The sequence below is a fragment of the Alligator mississippiensis genome, chromosome 8 (assembly GCF_030867095.1).
Source record: "Alligator mississippiensis isolate rAllMis1 chromosome 8, rAllMis1, whole genome shotgun sequence".
Taxonomy (NCBI): domain Eukaryota; kingdom Metazoa; phylum Chordata; order Crocodylia; family Alligatoridae; genus Alligator; species Alligator mississippiensis.
In genome coordinates this window covers 13,152,020-13,168,090 of record NC_081831.1, presented here as the reverse complement: position 1 = coordinate 13,168,090, position 16,071 = coordinate 13,152,020, and the positions used below count along the sequence as shown (strand labels likewise).

Genomic DNA, 16,071 nt, shown 5'->3' with positions numbered 1-16,071 from the left:
TGTATCTATGTTTATCCTGGAACACAAATATCCCAGGATTGGCCTGTATACACATCACCCTTCCAGCTGGGGTTTAGTGAGCACTGCTTTCTGCCACTGATCCTGTGATACAGTCCTGGGACAACCATTCAGACACACTTCACAATGTCCTGAGATGAACTGTTAGCACTTCTTATCCCCTGAACCTTTTTAGGGTTTGTCCTGGGACAATGGATATGGATGTCTGAAAAACTGAACTTTGTCCTCGGATAAAGTGGTTTCTCCCAGAACAAATGTCTTGTCTATTTGTATCCTTAGACTGAAAGCACTATCATCACTGCCTGAGGGACAGACGGACTTTGTTGTTGCATTTTGTCACACAAGGTGATTCGCTTGGAGGGATTTCTGTCTTTAATTCCATGTACTTGCAGGGTTCAGCGATCCATACTGCCTGCTGGGGATCGAGGCCAGGAGCCAGGAGCATTGCAGTGACAGTAGCTCCTCTCAGGAGAACAAGAAGCGGATGAAGGCTGTGGTAAAAGACCTGATCCCTGAAGACCAGATCCATCGCACTCAAGTCATAAATCAAACGCTCAGTCCCGTGTGGGATGAAACATTTATCCTGTATGTCTCCCCCTTGCCCCTTCCTTTCCCTTCCCTGTTGCTCTGGCTGTCTCCTTTCTGACAAGGAGTTTAGATTCCAAATTTGATCTTCCAGATTGGTAGTGATGGGTGGGGCTGGTAGGATGCTATCTATGCTATAAACACATCTCTGCTTATTAAATAACAAGCTCCTATATTTAATTTAATTTTTTTAAGCAACCAGACTTCTAAGCCATGTCTGCTCTGCAAACTTCCCATGCCAAACAGCAGCTCCCTCTCACAAACCATGCTGCTTCGCTTGGGCTATCTCTTAAACAGTATAGCCACATCCATGCAGTGTGGTGACTAGGCTAAATAGCATGGAGGCGGACTTATTGGCCCTGTCATTCAGCCATGCTAATTAGCTTGTGTGATTGTGCCTATATCAGTGGTGCTCAACCCTTTAGCCTCAAGGGCCAGATGAGTGGTTTGGCTGGGGTCAGCATGTGGGGTTGGGCCCCATACACCCAGATCGGGTCCTGTGCCACCTTGTCTTAACCCCATGCACCAGGATCTAGCCCTCTGCTCCTAATCCAGCACTCATGGCCATGCTCTCTGGCCTACTGGGCTCTTCATTTCTCTGGCAATGTGGCAGCAGGAGTGTGGCAATTAACACTGCCACTACTCCATCCCATCACATTTTTGCATCCATAGGGAGCTGGGTGGGTTGGATGACACAGCTCCATGGCCCACATCTGGCCTGCCTCTATCCTCTTACTCTTCCTTCCTTCCTAACTAATATTTGTGACCTGAGTTAAGCTGCTAAAAACCCATTGAATGCATTTCCTGTTTGTGTATTGCAGTGAGTTTAAAGATGCAGCCAACTCCAGCTTCCACCTGGACATGTGGTGAGTGTGATCATTGCTCTTCTCAATAGCACAGATGCACCTGCACCAACTTGGGGTTCAGAGATCAAGATTTCATAGACATTAGGGCTGGAAGGGACCTTGGAAGATCATTGAGTCCAGCCCCCTACCCCAGGGGCAGGAAATCAGCTGGGGTCATAGGATCCCAGGAAGATAAACACCCAAATTTCTCTTGAAGGCGTTCAAAGTAGGTGTTTGAACCACCTCTGATGGCAGGCTATTCCAGACCTTGGGGGCTCGGACAGTAAAGAAGTTCTTCCTTATGTCCAGCCTGAAACAGTCTTACAGGAGTTTATAACTGTTCGATCTTGTCATCCCTTGGGGCGCTCTGGTGAACAAATGTTCCCCCAGATCCTGGTGAACACCCCTTATAAACTTATAGGTGGCCACCAGATTACCCCTGAGCCTGCGCTTTTCCAGGCTGAAGAGTCCCAGGGCTCTCAGCCTCTCGTTGTAGAGTCTGTTTTCCTGACCTGTGATCATGCACGTGGCTCTCCTCTGCACTCTCTCAAGCTTCTCCACATCCTTTTTGAATTGTGGAGCCCAAAACTGGATGCAGTACTCTAGCTGTGGCCTCACCAGGGCTGAGTACCATGAGAAAATGACATCCTGGGATTTAGTTGAGAAGCATCTATGGATGCAAGTCGGCGTTTTGGTCACTTTACTAGCCACAGCATCACACTGAAGGCTCATGTTCATCTTGTGGTCAGTCATGACCCCCAATCTATCCGTATACTTGAAGAAGGTCCTGGGAGCTTCACTTAGACTCTCCTAGAACCTGTACTCTCCTAGATCCCACCACAGAACACCAAGAAAAGGCACGCAGCCTGTTTCTCCACCGCCTTGTTTTGCAAGTGGTCACCCATGCCACTGTAAAGTGGGGGTGTTGTGTTACCAAATTAGAAGGGTTGCATTTTCTGTTTGCTTTGCAGTGGCATTAGCCATTCACATGGGTTGCAAGGCAACAGAAAATTGAGGCATGAGCTTCTTTGTGAAGCAGACATGCAAAGGCCTTGTGGTACTTGCCTTCATGCCACTTTTACAAGGAGAAAGCTGAGGGTCGCTGCCATTTTGTTCCAGCTCTTCAGGGTATTTTGTTACTCCAAACATCATCTCTTAGTGGTGACCCCAAACAACTGATTTTCTTCCCGTGTTCAATGAGCTAATTTTGCCCTGTCCCATGGTCCATGTTTATTAGAAGGCCACTTTGCTGGCTCTGATTGAATCCTCAGCTCCCAGGATCACCACCAAACTAATGTCAGCAGTACCTTTGCAGCATCCCATCTTCACCTGCTGTTTTTACGCCTCTCCCTTTCAGGGACTCTGATGTAGTGGAATCCGTGCGGCACAAGCTGGGAGAGCTGACAGATCTCCATGGCTTGAAGAGGTCAGTACAAAAGCTGGGACTTCTGTGCCATCAGCAGCCCCACTTCATCAGCAGGATGTGTGCTGGTCCAAGTGCTGTTGAGAGTGCAGCGCTGTAAGGTCCTTGCTGCCCAGGCCTGGGAAGTGGAAGCCAGACCTGTGTCTTTCCATGCTTCAGGCTTAGGAGTGGCTCTGTCATGCCTTTGCAACCTTCTTTCACTCTGGGGTTGTGCTGCATAGATATTTTACATTCATAGGTAACACTTCTTCCTTCACTCAGCTGGTTTCTTCTTCTCCAGGATCTTCAAGGATGCTCGAAAAGACAAAGGTCAGGACGACTTCCTCGGGAACTTGGTTCTTCGCCTGCAGGTGAGAGCTAAGTGTGATGATGCTCCGTGGTTCTGTAGGAGCTCTCCTTCACAAACTTCAGTGTACTTCACAGGCATTATCTCAACCTAATGGGGTTTAGACAGGACTGTGATCCCTGAGTGAGGTGAAATGAGGCCTAGAGCTCCTGATTGGCCCATGCTCCGAACAGCACAGCTTGTTCATTCGTCCTTAAGTGACTAGCTGTAGCTGGTGGCCTAAGCTGACCTCCTCAGATAGTCATTGCTTCCTCAGACCAATGTACCCGTAATTACATTATAACCCTAGAGTACACCATGCCTCACTAGACAATAGAAGGATCATAGAATCACAGGAAGTTAGGGCTGGAAGGGACCTCAGGAGGTCACATCTAGTCCAACCCCCTGATCAAAGCAGGACCATCCCCAACTAGATCATCCCAGCCAGGGCTTTGTCTAGCTGGGTTTTGAAAACCTCCAAGGATGGAGAGTCCACCACCTCTCTGGGTAACCTGTTCCAGTGTTTTACTACCCTCCTAGCAAGAAAATTCTTCCTAATATCTAACCTAAACTTCCCTTGCTGCAACTTGAGACCCTTGCTCCTTGGTCTGTCATCTGCCATCACTGAGAACAGTCCAGCTCCATCCTCTTTCGACCCCCTCTTCAGGTAGTTGAAGGCTGCTATTAAGTCCCCTCAGTCTCCTCTTCTCTAGACTAAATAAGCCCAGTTCCTTTAGTCTTTCTTCATAAGTCATGTCCCCAGCCCCCTCACCATTTTTGTCACCCTCCACTGGCCTCTCTTCAATTTGTCTACATCCTTTCTGTAGTGGGGGGCCCAACACTGAACACAGTACTCCAGATGTGGCCTCACCAGTGCTGAATAGAGGGGAATAATCACTTCCCTGGACCTACTAGCAACACCCCCAGCAGTAAAATTGCTTATGATCTGTATTGAGACATGCAATTTGTTACTCATGAATTTTATATTTTAATTCAAGAAACAAGGAAAAAAATTCTCCTTATGCATCGTGTGAATTCAGTATAACTGTTAATTGCCTGATATTACATATCCCTGCCATGTTAACACAACAAAATATCTATGGAGATCATTCCTATTGCTAATGCTCCTGTTTTTTTGACATCTTGTTCATTTGTCTGTCTGCAGGACCTGCACTGCAGGGATGACCAGTGGTACACCCTGGAGCCACGGACAGAAACCTACCCCAACAGGGGACAGTGCCACCTGCAGTTCTTGCTGACTCACAAGAAGGTAGGAGGAACCTCTAGCTGGGAAAAATGGGGCAACAGAAACATCACTTTTGTGGGTTGTTTGCAAGGGTTAATTTAGCAGGGGCTGATCCTCTCTCTGGTCAAGAGGCAACAGAGATCGAAGGTCTAGGACCTGCTGTAGCAATAAGAAGTTGGGATTTTCATCTGTGAGTCCTATCTACCTGCAGCTTTCTAGCATCTATGAGGGTCCTTCCATAATCAAGGTCCATGGCTTGGTGTTGATGCTACCTAGTGCTTAATAACCCTGAAAATCGGGCCTTTTATCCCCACGCTTCAGGATGGGGTCTTCAGCTTCCCACAAGGGACATTGTTACTTAGATCTGACTTGCCATAAAGTACAGATTCTCCAGGAAGTTATGTGGCAGCTTGGGCATTGCTCTCCCTATCAAGGTCCCAAGGAAATGGGGTCCCTCCCTTCTCACTCCCTGTTCACTTGGTTTTCTTTCTCATTCAGAGGTCCACCTTCCTGAGCAAGACCCAGCCGAGTTACACTGTCCATCGCCACCTGCTGCAGCAGATGGTGTCATATGAGATGTTGCAGCATCAGGTACGTGCAAAGCTGAAAAGGCGAAGGAAACTGGTTGGGGGAGGAGCACGGGAGAAATTAAGTGTCTGCTGCAGAGCAGACGAGATTCGAATGTGGTGTTCAGACATGACATTTTGCAATGGGCTTTCCAAAGTCATGAGTTTAATTCCTGGGGATAAGGTCCTTGCTCTTTGGAAGGGGTTGTGAAGACTGGCCCAGGCATGGGCAGATCTAAGATGTTGACAAAGGAGGTGCAGAGGATGTGGTGCATCATCACATATAACACAACATGTTTTTCTCCAGTTATAGAGAAACCAAAAGTGTTACGAATATGCTAGAGGCCTAGAGCTATATTATTCAGTTTAAGATCAAAGCAAAATACAAATATAATATATAGGAAGGCACACTAATTTGCTAAATTATACATAAAGTTTAAAAAGAACAAAAAAAAAGTGCCAAAAAAAAATTAAAAAGAGCCAAAAAAATCAAAAGATATTATTTTATTTGTCCTATTATCATTATAGTTAAATGTGTGTCTTATTCATATTTGTAAAATAAAATCTAGTCTTCCTGCGCATCTTGACAGTGCATGCAACACTTTGCTGTCAGTCATGTCCGCACTTGAGTTAATGTTCACCTATGTTAATATAACCACGCCTGAGCCAGGGTCTTCAGCTAGAGTTTAAGAACAGTCTGCAGGGTTGTGAAACAGAAAAGAGATATTACCAGAAATAGCTAACAGATAGCAAAAATGCAGAAGAAAGTTTAGCTTGATTAAAAGAACATCCACACCATTAAAAAGAGGAGAAGGATTGGGTGTGTCTATATGATCATTAATGCACCATAGTTACTGTATATTAAGTGTAGTACTTGCATAACTAACTAATAAATCAATGTGCAGTTACTGGTGCTACTGTGCAGTAGCTCCAGCACATGGCTTTTTACTGACCCTAACTGCTCAGTAGCCTAATACTACTGCACAGTAGTGTATTCGCACAGGTTTTGTCCAGCATGCTACTGTGCAGAGTTTTTAGGCTACTGCACAGTTAGCATCTCATGTAGGAATACCCATTAACACCTGTGAGTGAAGAGAGATTAGCAGGGATCAGGCACATTATAATGAGCCATGAAGTCAGTTGACTCCTTCAGGGTTGCCTGAATAGAAATCCCCCTGCCCTTCGTGGCCAGTGGTTTTAAAGTCTGAGTGGAGCAGGAATCAGAGGGTGGTGGCACAGCTGCACCAGTGCACCCCACCCATCTGCCCCTGGGCCCAGTGCAACCATATCTGCAGACCCCCTCCTCCTGCAATGCAGTGCTTTCCAGCTGCTTCCCAATAAGATCACCTCTGAAAGTGAGCCCAAGACATTGGAACCATGTGGAAACTGATCTGGGCTGTGGCAATAATAATAGGAAGGTCACAGCACTGGTTCATTAGTATTACCTAGGGCCTGAAGGAAGAGGATGAGGCACATGAGCTTTTCTTAATGTAGCTACTTCAGACCCTTTCACACTTTCGTTCCCCACACAGGCTGGGAGTATCTCCTGGGATGGGGAGCTGAGCAAACATGCCAGCACAATCCTGTACCTGCATGCTACTCAGAAGGACCTATCTGACTTCCACCAGGTCATGGCGTGAGTACCACATGCACGCATGCACTAGGGGCAATTACAGCAGCTGTGTCTGGGGATTAGGCCACCTGGCTTCTATTTTTTTTAGCCCTGCCAGTGATACTCTTTGACCTTGGGGAGGTCACTGACCCACTTCCATGCCTCAGTTTCTCATCATGGTAACAGTACCCAAGGATGTCAGGGACCTCAGGTACAGTGAAGGATGTGCTTTGAGCTCCCTCAATAACAAGCTCAATAGCAGAACAGGGGATAGCACTATGACCATTAAACTGCAGAGGCTCACATCTGCTGCCTCTGGTGAGTTTATCAGCCAGTGCTAATCCCAGCCAGAGCTCTGACTGCCTTGCCCTTTCCCCATTTGTTTGGTCACTTCTGTCTGGTGTGTTGCTGCAGGCAGACTTTCCTGATGGTGCCCTGTGACACTAACAGAGCTCTTGGTCTTCTTCTGCTATTGTGGCTGTGAGCAGATGCCAGGCAGCCCCTTATGCTGCTCCTTCCACAGTTGCAGTTGGGGACAGGGGAGCATGGAGATCAGTGGGGAGAGTTTTCACTGCCACTGTCTGTTTTCATCCCTTTTCCCCTCTTGCTCCCTTGTCACAAATCTTGAAACAAGGAGAAAGCAAGATAGAAGCCCTGGGCCTGAGACAGAACCTGGACAGTTGCTGCTTCATGGCCTCCTGGAGTGATAAACAGTGCCAGAGTCTGAACCCCTCATTCTCCTGATGAACTGTATTCTTCCCAAAGGATGGTGGTGGGCAGAGCACATGCCACCATGATCACTGAAGAGGGAGAATTATCTTTCCCCTTTTGCAAATATTCCAAGTCCCTTTGGGAGGGTCAGTCATAGTTCCTCACTCATTGGGTCCTCACTGTGTGTCTTTCCTTTTCCATCCAGACAGTGGCTGGCTTACAGCAAGCTCTATCAGGTCCTAGAATTCAACAGCAGCTGCCTTCTCCACCAGATCACCAGCATTGAGTATCAGTGGGCCCAGGAAAGGCTGAAACCTGAGCAGGTATGACCAGGCACTGAAGCTCAAGCCTGGGGGTGTTGGAGGAGTCCTTCCATAAGCCACTACAGCCAAGAGAGCTTCTTCATGTCACTTGGGAATCCACCCAGATAGGGTCCTTTGGGTCTGCATGGGTGCAGGCCCCCTATAGAATGAGCAGGAGTTCATGGCATACACCAGCTGGCTGAGAAATGTGGCAGTGGTTTGTCCTTACAGCAGCTGTGTGAGGAGAGAGCAGAGCCTGGGTCCTCGGGGATGGGATGTCATGCCATCATCCATCCTGTTAAGTGACTGATGAGTTGGGAACTAATCTACAAACAGAACCACGTCCCCATGTGAGAAACTGTTACCTTCTCTTCCATGAAGTGGAGATTGGCCATGGCCTAAGTGCCTCAATCCAGGAAAACAATGGCTGAGAGTCACTGCCATCTAACAGCCCACATCATGAGGTCCCCATCCTGCCCACAGAGGACTGGTGTTCACAAGAACCCACCCCACCATGGTGCCTGATGCCCTAATTGGCTGTCTCTGAAGAGACCAAGAGCTGGATAGGACCCTGCGACTGGGATGGCCTCACACCTCAAGGGAAGCAGTCCCATTAGGCTGGGGCAGAGGTACACTGTAGTGGAGGCTGACACAGCCAGGCACGCTACGTTGCATTACAGATGACACTGTTATGGTTCCCAGATTGCCTGCCGGCTCACCTGGCTCTGGCCCCTCTGACACCAACATCAGTTCCCTTTGCCATCCTGTCAACCAGAGGGACTTAAAGAGAAATATTGTGGGGAAAAATAAAGCCAAACAGTGTCCCCATTCTTGCCATCCCTGATCATCCCCCACCACACATTGCATTTTCCTAGCAGCCCCATGATGCTGAATCCCTGGTTAAGCACAAACCTCAATTTAACCTTAACACAGATATTTTTATAAGATCATCTAGTCGCAGATTGAGATGCATCCATTAAGCTCTGGCCTCTCAGCTACTGAGAGTAATTTCAGCACCTTACTGAGAGAGGAAGAATACTTTGGAGGATTCCTTTGCATCAGGGCAAAGAATTTTCAGTAGGTTTTGGACATTATTTCTTGTAGTCAGATGCAGAAATGGTTCCCCCCAGTGTTGATGCCATGCTGGTTGGAGACCAGCCTTGTTCATATGAGAGGCTGTGCCCCTTGTTAAGGTCTTTGAAGCTGCCACTGATGGCATTTAATTCCTTCTCCCCAGAAATCAGAGCTGGCCGAGTCCTTTGAGTCCTTGCTGGCCTACGGTGTGTCTCTCCTTCAGAAGTACCGCATCATATTCCCACTCTCCACACCTCAGTCCACACAGAGGCTGCAGTCATTGCTCAGGTCAGCCAGCTGCCAACCTTTCTGGGCATGGAACGGGCACTAGGCCTCTTAGGGTTTGTCTGCACCATGTCAATGCTGTTCTCGGGGGTGGGAAGTCTTGAAATGAGACAATCCACCCACTCCTGCCTGTATGCGCCAAGCCTGGATATTCAGCAGGGAAGCTGTTCTGGAGATGTCCTCACATGGCCATGCTCAATCGCTATCTCCAGTGTGCTGTATAGGGTGTCTCTGAACAACTTCACTGTCACATTTTGGGGTTTGGCATATGAGAGTGGAAGTGGGTGAGTCGGGCGTGCTTGAGCCAGCCTGTCTCTGAGAGTCCCAGGTGTGGGCTTATCCCTAGGTTCTCTGAACTGTTTGTTGCCTGTTGTTCCCTGTGCTGCCTTATCCACTCTGCCTCTGAACAATTCAAGTTTTGGGGCTTCCACTTTTTCCCATGGGAGCCTGTTCTATAAGGAAATTGCTTCTTCTTCCCCATCTCCCTTTATTATCTCCCAAGGGACCTTTCCCCTCCTAGTCTGGTATCTAGATGTTGTTTCTTCCTGTGATCTCTCAGGAGAGTTCCCTCGGAGGGCCAGATAAGGCCCTTATACCACTGGCCATACTGCTATTTTGCTGGGCCTTTTTTGAAACACAGATGAATGCTACTGATGCCACACCGTTCATGATACACTGAGGTTACAGCACTGTCCTAGCAAGGAAGCCTGGCCTCTTTAGCTCAAGATGTGATGCCTCTGTTGGTTCAGTCCTTGGTGTGAGCTAAGATCATGGCTGTCCCTCTGCAATAAGCTTTTCAAACCTTTTCTTTCACCCTGAGGCATACTGGGCTGGGTGACGTACCTGCTACCCTCTGAACTGAGTCTCAGAGTTCAGTTCTGTCCTCCAGGCTGCCAGCTCCAGGTCTTTTCAGGGACCCACATATTCCTCTCTCTGGGTCTAGCTACTGGGCCAGAGCTCACAGTGATGTCAGGGACCTTTCTGTGAAGGAAACTCTGAAGAAGAATGTGTGTGTGTGTGTGTGTGTGTTTTGGGGGGCTTGGGGATAAAGGGACTTGTCTCTGTCTGGCAAAGTCCTTGTCCTGGAAGGGATTCTGCTGTGCCTCACTACAGATGGTCTTCTGGCCTTACAGAGTCCTGGTGCAGATGTGCAAAATGAAAGCCTTTCGGGAGCTTTGCTCACTGACCCCTGACCTTCAGCAGATGGTGACCGAGGCTCTCAAGGTACAGTGCCACCGGGATGTGTGGGCTCTCTTCCTCCCCATTTGAGTCCAAGGCCTCCTGCTTCTGGCAGGCATCCCATGAGCAGTCCCTTTCCTCAGCACAGCCTCCAATGGCTCCAAGTCCTGGGCCTCCTCCCAGCAGACGGGGCTGCCAGTAGCTTTTCTGAAGTGCTCCTTTGAGGCTGCTGCGGAGAAGCGCAAGATGCCCCTTTCCCTCCAGTGTGCTGTTTGTATGGAGTCTCCTGCTTGGGGGTGGGAGATCCCCAGTTTCAGGCTCCCCCGTTCCCCGCTATGCCACAGTATCGCTGCTCTTCCTGCCTGCCCCATGCTCTGCTCCGTGTCCCAGTGAAGACAGCCTGCTGCATCTCTGATGGGCAGGGGGCATTCTCCTCTCCCTGCCATGCGCGTATTAGAGTAAGTGAGGCTTTTGAACTGTCTTTACCACTCCTGCTTTCCTCCCTCCATTCTCTGTCTCATTCCCTTGCAGCTGGGGACTATGGAGTGGTTTAACTTGAAGAAACAGCACCTGAAGCCCATGACGAGGGTGAGAGCCCCATTCCATTGCCTGCAGCAATGTATTGAGCTCCAGCTGAGGGACCTGCTGGGTGGGAATGGGGGTTACTGGGATGGTGCTTTCTCAGAAAGGGCTGAGCCGTCACAGCTGTGACAGAAGGCAACTGGCCATCCCTACAAGACGTGGACAGCACTTACATGTTTTCTGGTCCCTGGTTGTGCTAACTTGGTGCAACCCACCATATAACACAGAATGGGGCAGTCACTCAGAGTATCCCAGGTTACTGCTCTCTTGGCTTTCCCACACATTCTTCTCCCAGGATGGGCTTATGGTTAAAAACCCTGGTCTAGTACTCTGGAGATGTGTGCTCAACCCCAAATCCTGCCATATATTCGCTGTGGAATCAGGAGAAGTTGCTTCGCCATGTTCTGTGTATCAGTTCCCCACTGATAAAATGGGGCTGAGATACCTCATTGGGGTGTTGTGGAGTAAACCCATTCATGACGGCAAGGTGCCCAAACTGACAGGAATGAGGGCCATTGCTCGATGGACTGCTACCCCATGAAATCATTGAGTACCCAAACCAAGCTGTGCCTTCCTCTCTTTTCCTTCCTAGGGCATGGAGGAGAATGGCAGAGCCCTGGTCAGGCTTCTTGGGGAGGTGAACTGTGACCTCCAGCAATGCCGCAAAATTTGGAACAAATTCTTCAGCAAGTAAGTGGCTGATGTAGGCTGTTCCCACAACCCCCACCCTGTACTTGCTTCAACAGCTGGTTAGAGTACAGGAGCTTACAACACCCAAGCTCATTACTGGATGCCAAAGAAAAACACAAATCTATAAATATATGGTGGAATCAAGAGTGAGGCTGGAACCAATCCCTTGTGGTGCATTATACATCATATCAGGAGACAGAGTTTAATGACCAGTTTCCACATGATCTTTACCAGCTGTAGTCCCTGAGGTTGCTGTAGTTCATGATGCAGGGCTTAGGACTTCTGGGCAGGAGAGGGTTCTGTGTAGTGGGTTTGACAAGCCTGTCCTTGAATTGTCTGTCTGAACCTCTTGTTTCTCCCCTGCAGCACCTTGAGAGTGGATCTCTTCTCCGTGGCCTACCTGGAGTTGCAGGACCTGGTGAATAAGCCTTCCTTGTTTTCCAGTCAGAACAGCAGAGAATAGAGTGGTTCTGAGACTTTTAGCCAGCTGTTGGGTTCCCCTTGCAGAGGACGGGGATGCTGTGTGGTGTCAGGTGCCATCAAGGGTTCATAGAAAATGAGCAGTCATGGTGAAAAACCCTTGCATTTCCAGCCCTGGATGTGGGGTCATGGGCAGCCCTTGGGTGTTTAAGGAGGGACTGTTCCATACTCCCATTCCCTAGTCCCAGAGGCCAGATCATGGGACTAACCAGGAGCTCAAGGGAGGCAAGTTTGAATCTGGGCCTTGTGCCTAGTGGCAGTAGCAAAGGAGTGAGACTCCTGGCTGGGATCTGGCTCTAGCGCTGACTCAGTTGCTAGTCTGTACATTGGATAAGTCACTGAAATTCTCTGGGTCACTGCTTTCTCACCCATAAAATGGGGATGAGCAGGTTTCTACTGTATTACTCCCTTGATCCTCTTTTTGTGCTACCCTTAATCAGGTGCGGTCCCCTGGCTTGAACATCAGTCCTGAGGGCAGCATGTTCTATCAGTCAGTTAACATAGAAAATCCTTCTTCAGTTCTCACTAACCCATCTTCCACCACTGGCTTCCCTGCATTTTCCTTCCATCTGGTGCAGGTTTCACATCATGTGAAGGAGCAGCTGAGTGAGATTGACAGTGGCATGTCCCAGCTCACAGCAGAGAGCCTTTTCCAGCTCTACCTCAGTTTGCAAGAGCTTTATCGAATGAACACCTTTCTACCAAGCAGGTACTGACCCCTTTGAGTCATTCATTGGGAGATAAATCTCAGCAGTGCCAGAATATGGAAGAGGTGGGAACTCATTAGCTAATGGACTCTCTTCTGACCCAGTTGGAGAAGGTTGAGTGAAACCAAGATGTTCATTGGTCCAAAAACCTTTCCAGGACCTTCCCTTTAGTGCTTGTTTTTGGAGTTACTCCATAACAACTGCACTTTGAAGTCACACTCTGCCTTATTTCTAATTTTTGAGTCTAGACAAACCCTCAGTGCAGTAATATCAAGGAGAGAAGGGCTAAACAATTGACTATGTCTTGTCAAGATTTGGATATCATCCTGGATGGGGTTATGGGGCGCTGGAGCTCCAGACAGAGGCAGATAGGGCTCTAAGAGGCAGAGACAGGGGTCTCAGTTAGATGTATGGCTCAGGAAATACTTCAGGATGCTCATATTCTTGCTCATGGGTTCCTGTCCCATGTCATTGTGGTGGTGGGTTAGATAATGCAGAGAGTTGTGCTAATGCTTCTCAGTGGGGTACACATTTTTCAAGTCTGAGTGGAACCAGAATCTGTAGCCTTCTGTCTTGTTTCTGCTGGGGGATAGAAGCCAATCTTATGCCTTTTTTTTCCAGGGATGGCCCTCTTGCTCTGACTGACTTCTACCAGTGGTTTAAAGAGGCCATTCCCAAGTGGCTCCAGAAGACCTACTCTATAGCACTGGAGAGGACCCAGCGAGCTATCCAAGTGGACCAGGTAACATGAAGACTCAACCAAGGGAAAGAGACTCTCCTTGGCCACGCTAAGACTCTCCAGCCTTCTCTACACTCTCTTACCCATTATCTTGAGCTTCTTTCACTTCCAACCAGTTCAGTCCCTGCCTTGATCTTTTCTCCCTTGCTATAATGTGTATTGAAAAGCCCACGGCTTAAAAATTAGCATGTTTCTCTTCTACCTGAGAAGTAGTCACACTTCATTCCTGTAAGAACCATTATGGCCTAGCAGTCCCAGGGAGACACACAGGCCTAACTTAGATTTAACGTGTCTTTCCTCAAACACTTGATCCTGCAGAGTCACACAGCAATGGGATACTCCAGCAGTGCCCTTCCCCTCTTTGCTTTCCAAATCTCTGACCCCTCAGTTTCACATAGCCACAGGCACTGTTGTGTTCTCCTGGATTAAAGGTGACAGATGATGGACACTTGCATGTTATGAGATGAGGAGCATCTGTCTAGCTGCATGTCCCAGTCACTGTCCCCAGCTGGTTCAGCAGAGAGGCAAAGCATTAAAAGGACCTTGGGGTCAGAGACGCACTTCTTCTCACCAGCATGGTCTGACCAAGTCAGGCTGAAGCCTGATGGATAGTAGGTCTTATACCACTTCTGCCCATGCTATACCCATCCCAGAGACAAAAAACTTCACTCTCCAAGTACTTCTTGCCAATGCTAAACTAACTCAGTGAAAGTTGGGTGGATGAGGCTGCGAGAGAGACCTGTGGCACCACTGGCTGGATACAGGTCTTGGCAAGCAAAACAAAATTTGCCACACATTAACCTTGTCTCTCTTGTGGCCAAAAGGAGGTCCCTGCTGGGGGCAGCAGCAGACAGGAAAGGTCAGGAAGGCAGGTCCAGGGAGGTATAAATTAAGGGATGACTTTACTTTGGCTTTGCTTTTTGGTTTATTTACAAGACACTCAGTAACCAAGTGTTCTCTTGCCCCATCACCCAGCTGGTGCCCCTTGGGGAGCTGAACAAACACAGCACATCCACTGTTGACCTGTCCACTTGCTATGCTCAGATTGTGAAGACTTGGCAGCAGCTAGACTGGCCTGATCCTGAGGAGGCCTTCATGATCATGGTGAAGCTCGTTGAGGTGTGTAGAGCCAACAACACCAACCGAACTAGTAACAGCAGTTTGTAGGTACCCGGAAGAGAGGTGACCAAATCTCATGCTTCAGAGCACCAGCCATAGGTATCAGGAAGGAAGATCTTCCACCCCTAGGGTTAGCTTTATACCTGGGCTAGCTCTTTGGGGTTTTAATCCCTTTTTTATGGAACCGTTTGGAGACATCATGCCAGATAAAATAACTCATCAATTTGGTCTTGAGTTGCAAAGCCTCTTCTTGCCCCCAGAACATTTCTGAGCAGTGTTCTGTCTGCTGTACGTACCCCACGTTCAGTGCCTCTTGCTTCCACTTTCTCTCCTCTAGGACATGTGCAAAATCGCTCTGATGTACTGCAGGCTCATCAAGACCAGGGCAGAGGAGCTGTCGTCAAATCAGCAGGACGAAGGAAATGCAGCCAACAGGGTAGATAGAGGGATGGGTCTTGGGGCCCATGATCAGTCCAGCCCCCACCCCCCAGCATTCACCTGCCCACCAGGGAAGGGTGAGATGGCACTACCTCCTATGTTGGCCTAGTCTTCAGCAGGTCACACCGCAATTTTCATTTGCCCACAGCCTTGGTGAGATCTGACTCATTTGTAGGGCCTTGCCCTGGTGGAGAAGATGGTTAGACCTCCCCAGAGGTGGGGTGGAGGACTGAGTTGCCCGTAGTTTGCCAGTTGCCTGGTGAGCTGAAACCCTGGCTGAGTAGAGTGCAAGGAAAGAAAGAAGGAGCCCTGAGTGCCACCCCTGTACCCTGACCAGCCAGGTAATCCCCCATAGTGTGAGCTTAAAGCACAGGCCTGGGTGTCTAACTCTGCAGGGTCTGGTTCTACCACTGGACTGGCCAGTAGTTCAGCTCAGTCAGTCTCATGGATATTGGCAGTAGCAGTGCCACGTACAAGACCCATCCACTGGGAGCACCTGTGGGAGCATGTATGGACACTGCTACCGTATAGAGCAGTCTAGGGTGCCAGGTGAGGTGTGGGGGAGACAGCACAAGGCTCATGCACATAGTTAGGGGCTTTTCCCCTTTCCACCCAGCTCTGCATTGTGGTGAACAACATTGAGCAGCTGCGGCTGCTGATCCTGAGGCTGCCGTTGCAGTTGGACTGGGAGCGGCTGGAACGGCGGATGGGGGACACCATTGATCCTGAGCAGATCCAGCATACCCTGCACAACCAGCTCCAGGGCACCGTCTCCTGCCTCGACCATGAGATCAGAGACGTGGTGCAGACCCTAGCATCAAAAGTAATTGCCCAGGCTTGGCATTTTCCCCTACCTATATGCTCCTGCTTGTGTTTGAGGGTGGAGCCAAGAATGCTCCCACACTTGAATGGGGCCAGATCGAGGGTCTATGGAAGCCCCAGTGGTAGGATGCCTATGGACTCCATTAGTCTTGGGAATAGGCCTGTAGGCACACTGTACAGGTTCCCTGTAGAATCTAGGTCCTGATGGAAAACCAGGGTGGATGAGGGCAGGATCTGCAGGGGCCAGCCTTGTACTGATGGTGTCTATGTATAAGCATTGTGTTGGGGACAGCTGAGCACAGCTACTTGCTCCCAGCTGCTGG

The 16,071-nt window shown here is 49.0% G+C and overlaps 1 protein-coding gene across 3 annotated transcripts in view; it reads left to right on the top strand.

Moving 5' to 3' along the window:
* Positions 1–16,071, top strand: part of UNC13D (unc-13 homolog D) — a 43,635-nt gene that overhangs the window by 16,601 nt on the left and 10,963 nt on the right. For all 3 annotated transcript variants that reach the window (XM_019494455.2, XM_059732138.1, XM_059732139.1), the window contains exons 7-24: positions 411–603; positions 1,425–1,469; positions 2,806–2,874; positions 3,152–3,221; positions 4,362–4,466; positions 4,941–5,033; positions 6,541–6,644; positions 7,537–7,654; positions 8,871–8,995; positions 10,126–10,216; positions 10,703–10,759; positions 11,346–11,443; positions 11,810–11,861; positions 12,502–12,632; positions 13,252–13,372; positions 14,345–14,488; positions 14,826–14,924; positions 15,543–15,749. In XM_019494455.2, coding sequence (XP_019350000.2) covers positions 411–603; positions 1,425–1,469; positions 2,806–2,874; positions 3,152–3,221; positions 4,362–4,466; positions 4,941–5,033; positions 6,541–6,644; positions 7,537–7,654; positions 8,871–8,995; positions 10,126–10,216; positions 10,703–10,759; positions 11,346–11,443; positions 11,810–11,861; positions 12,502–12,632; positions 13,252–13,372; positions 14,345–14,488; positions 14,826–14,924; positions 15,543–15,749 — 1,922 coding nt within the window. The remainder of the gene's footprint in view (positions 1–410; positions 604–1,424; positions 1,470–2,805; positions 2,875–3,151; positions 3,222–4,361; positions 4,467–4,940; positions 5,034–6,540; positions 6,645–7,536; positions 7,655–8,870; positions 8,996–10,125; positions 10,217–10,702; positions 10,760–11,345; positions 11,444–11,809; positions 11,862–12,501; positions 12,633–13,251; positions 13,373–14,344; positions 14,489–14,825; positions 14,925–15,542; positions 15,750–16,071) is intronic.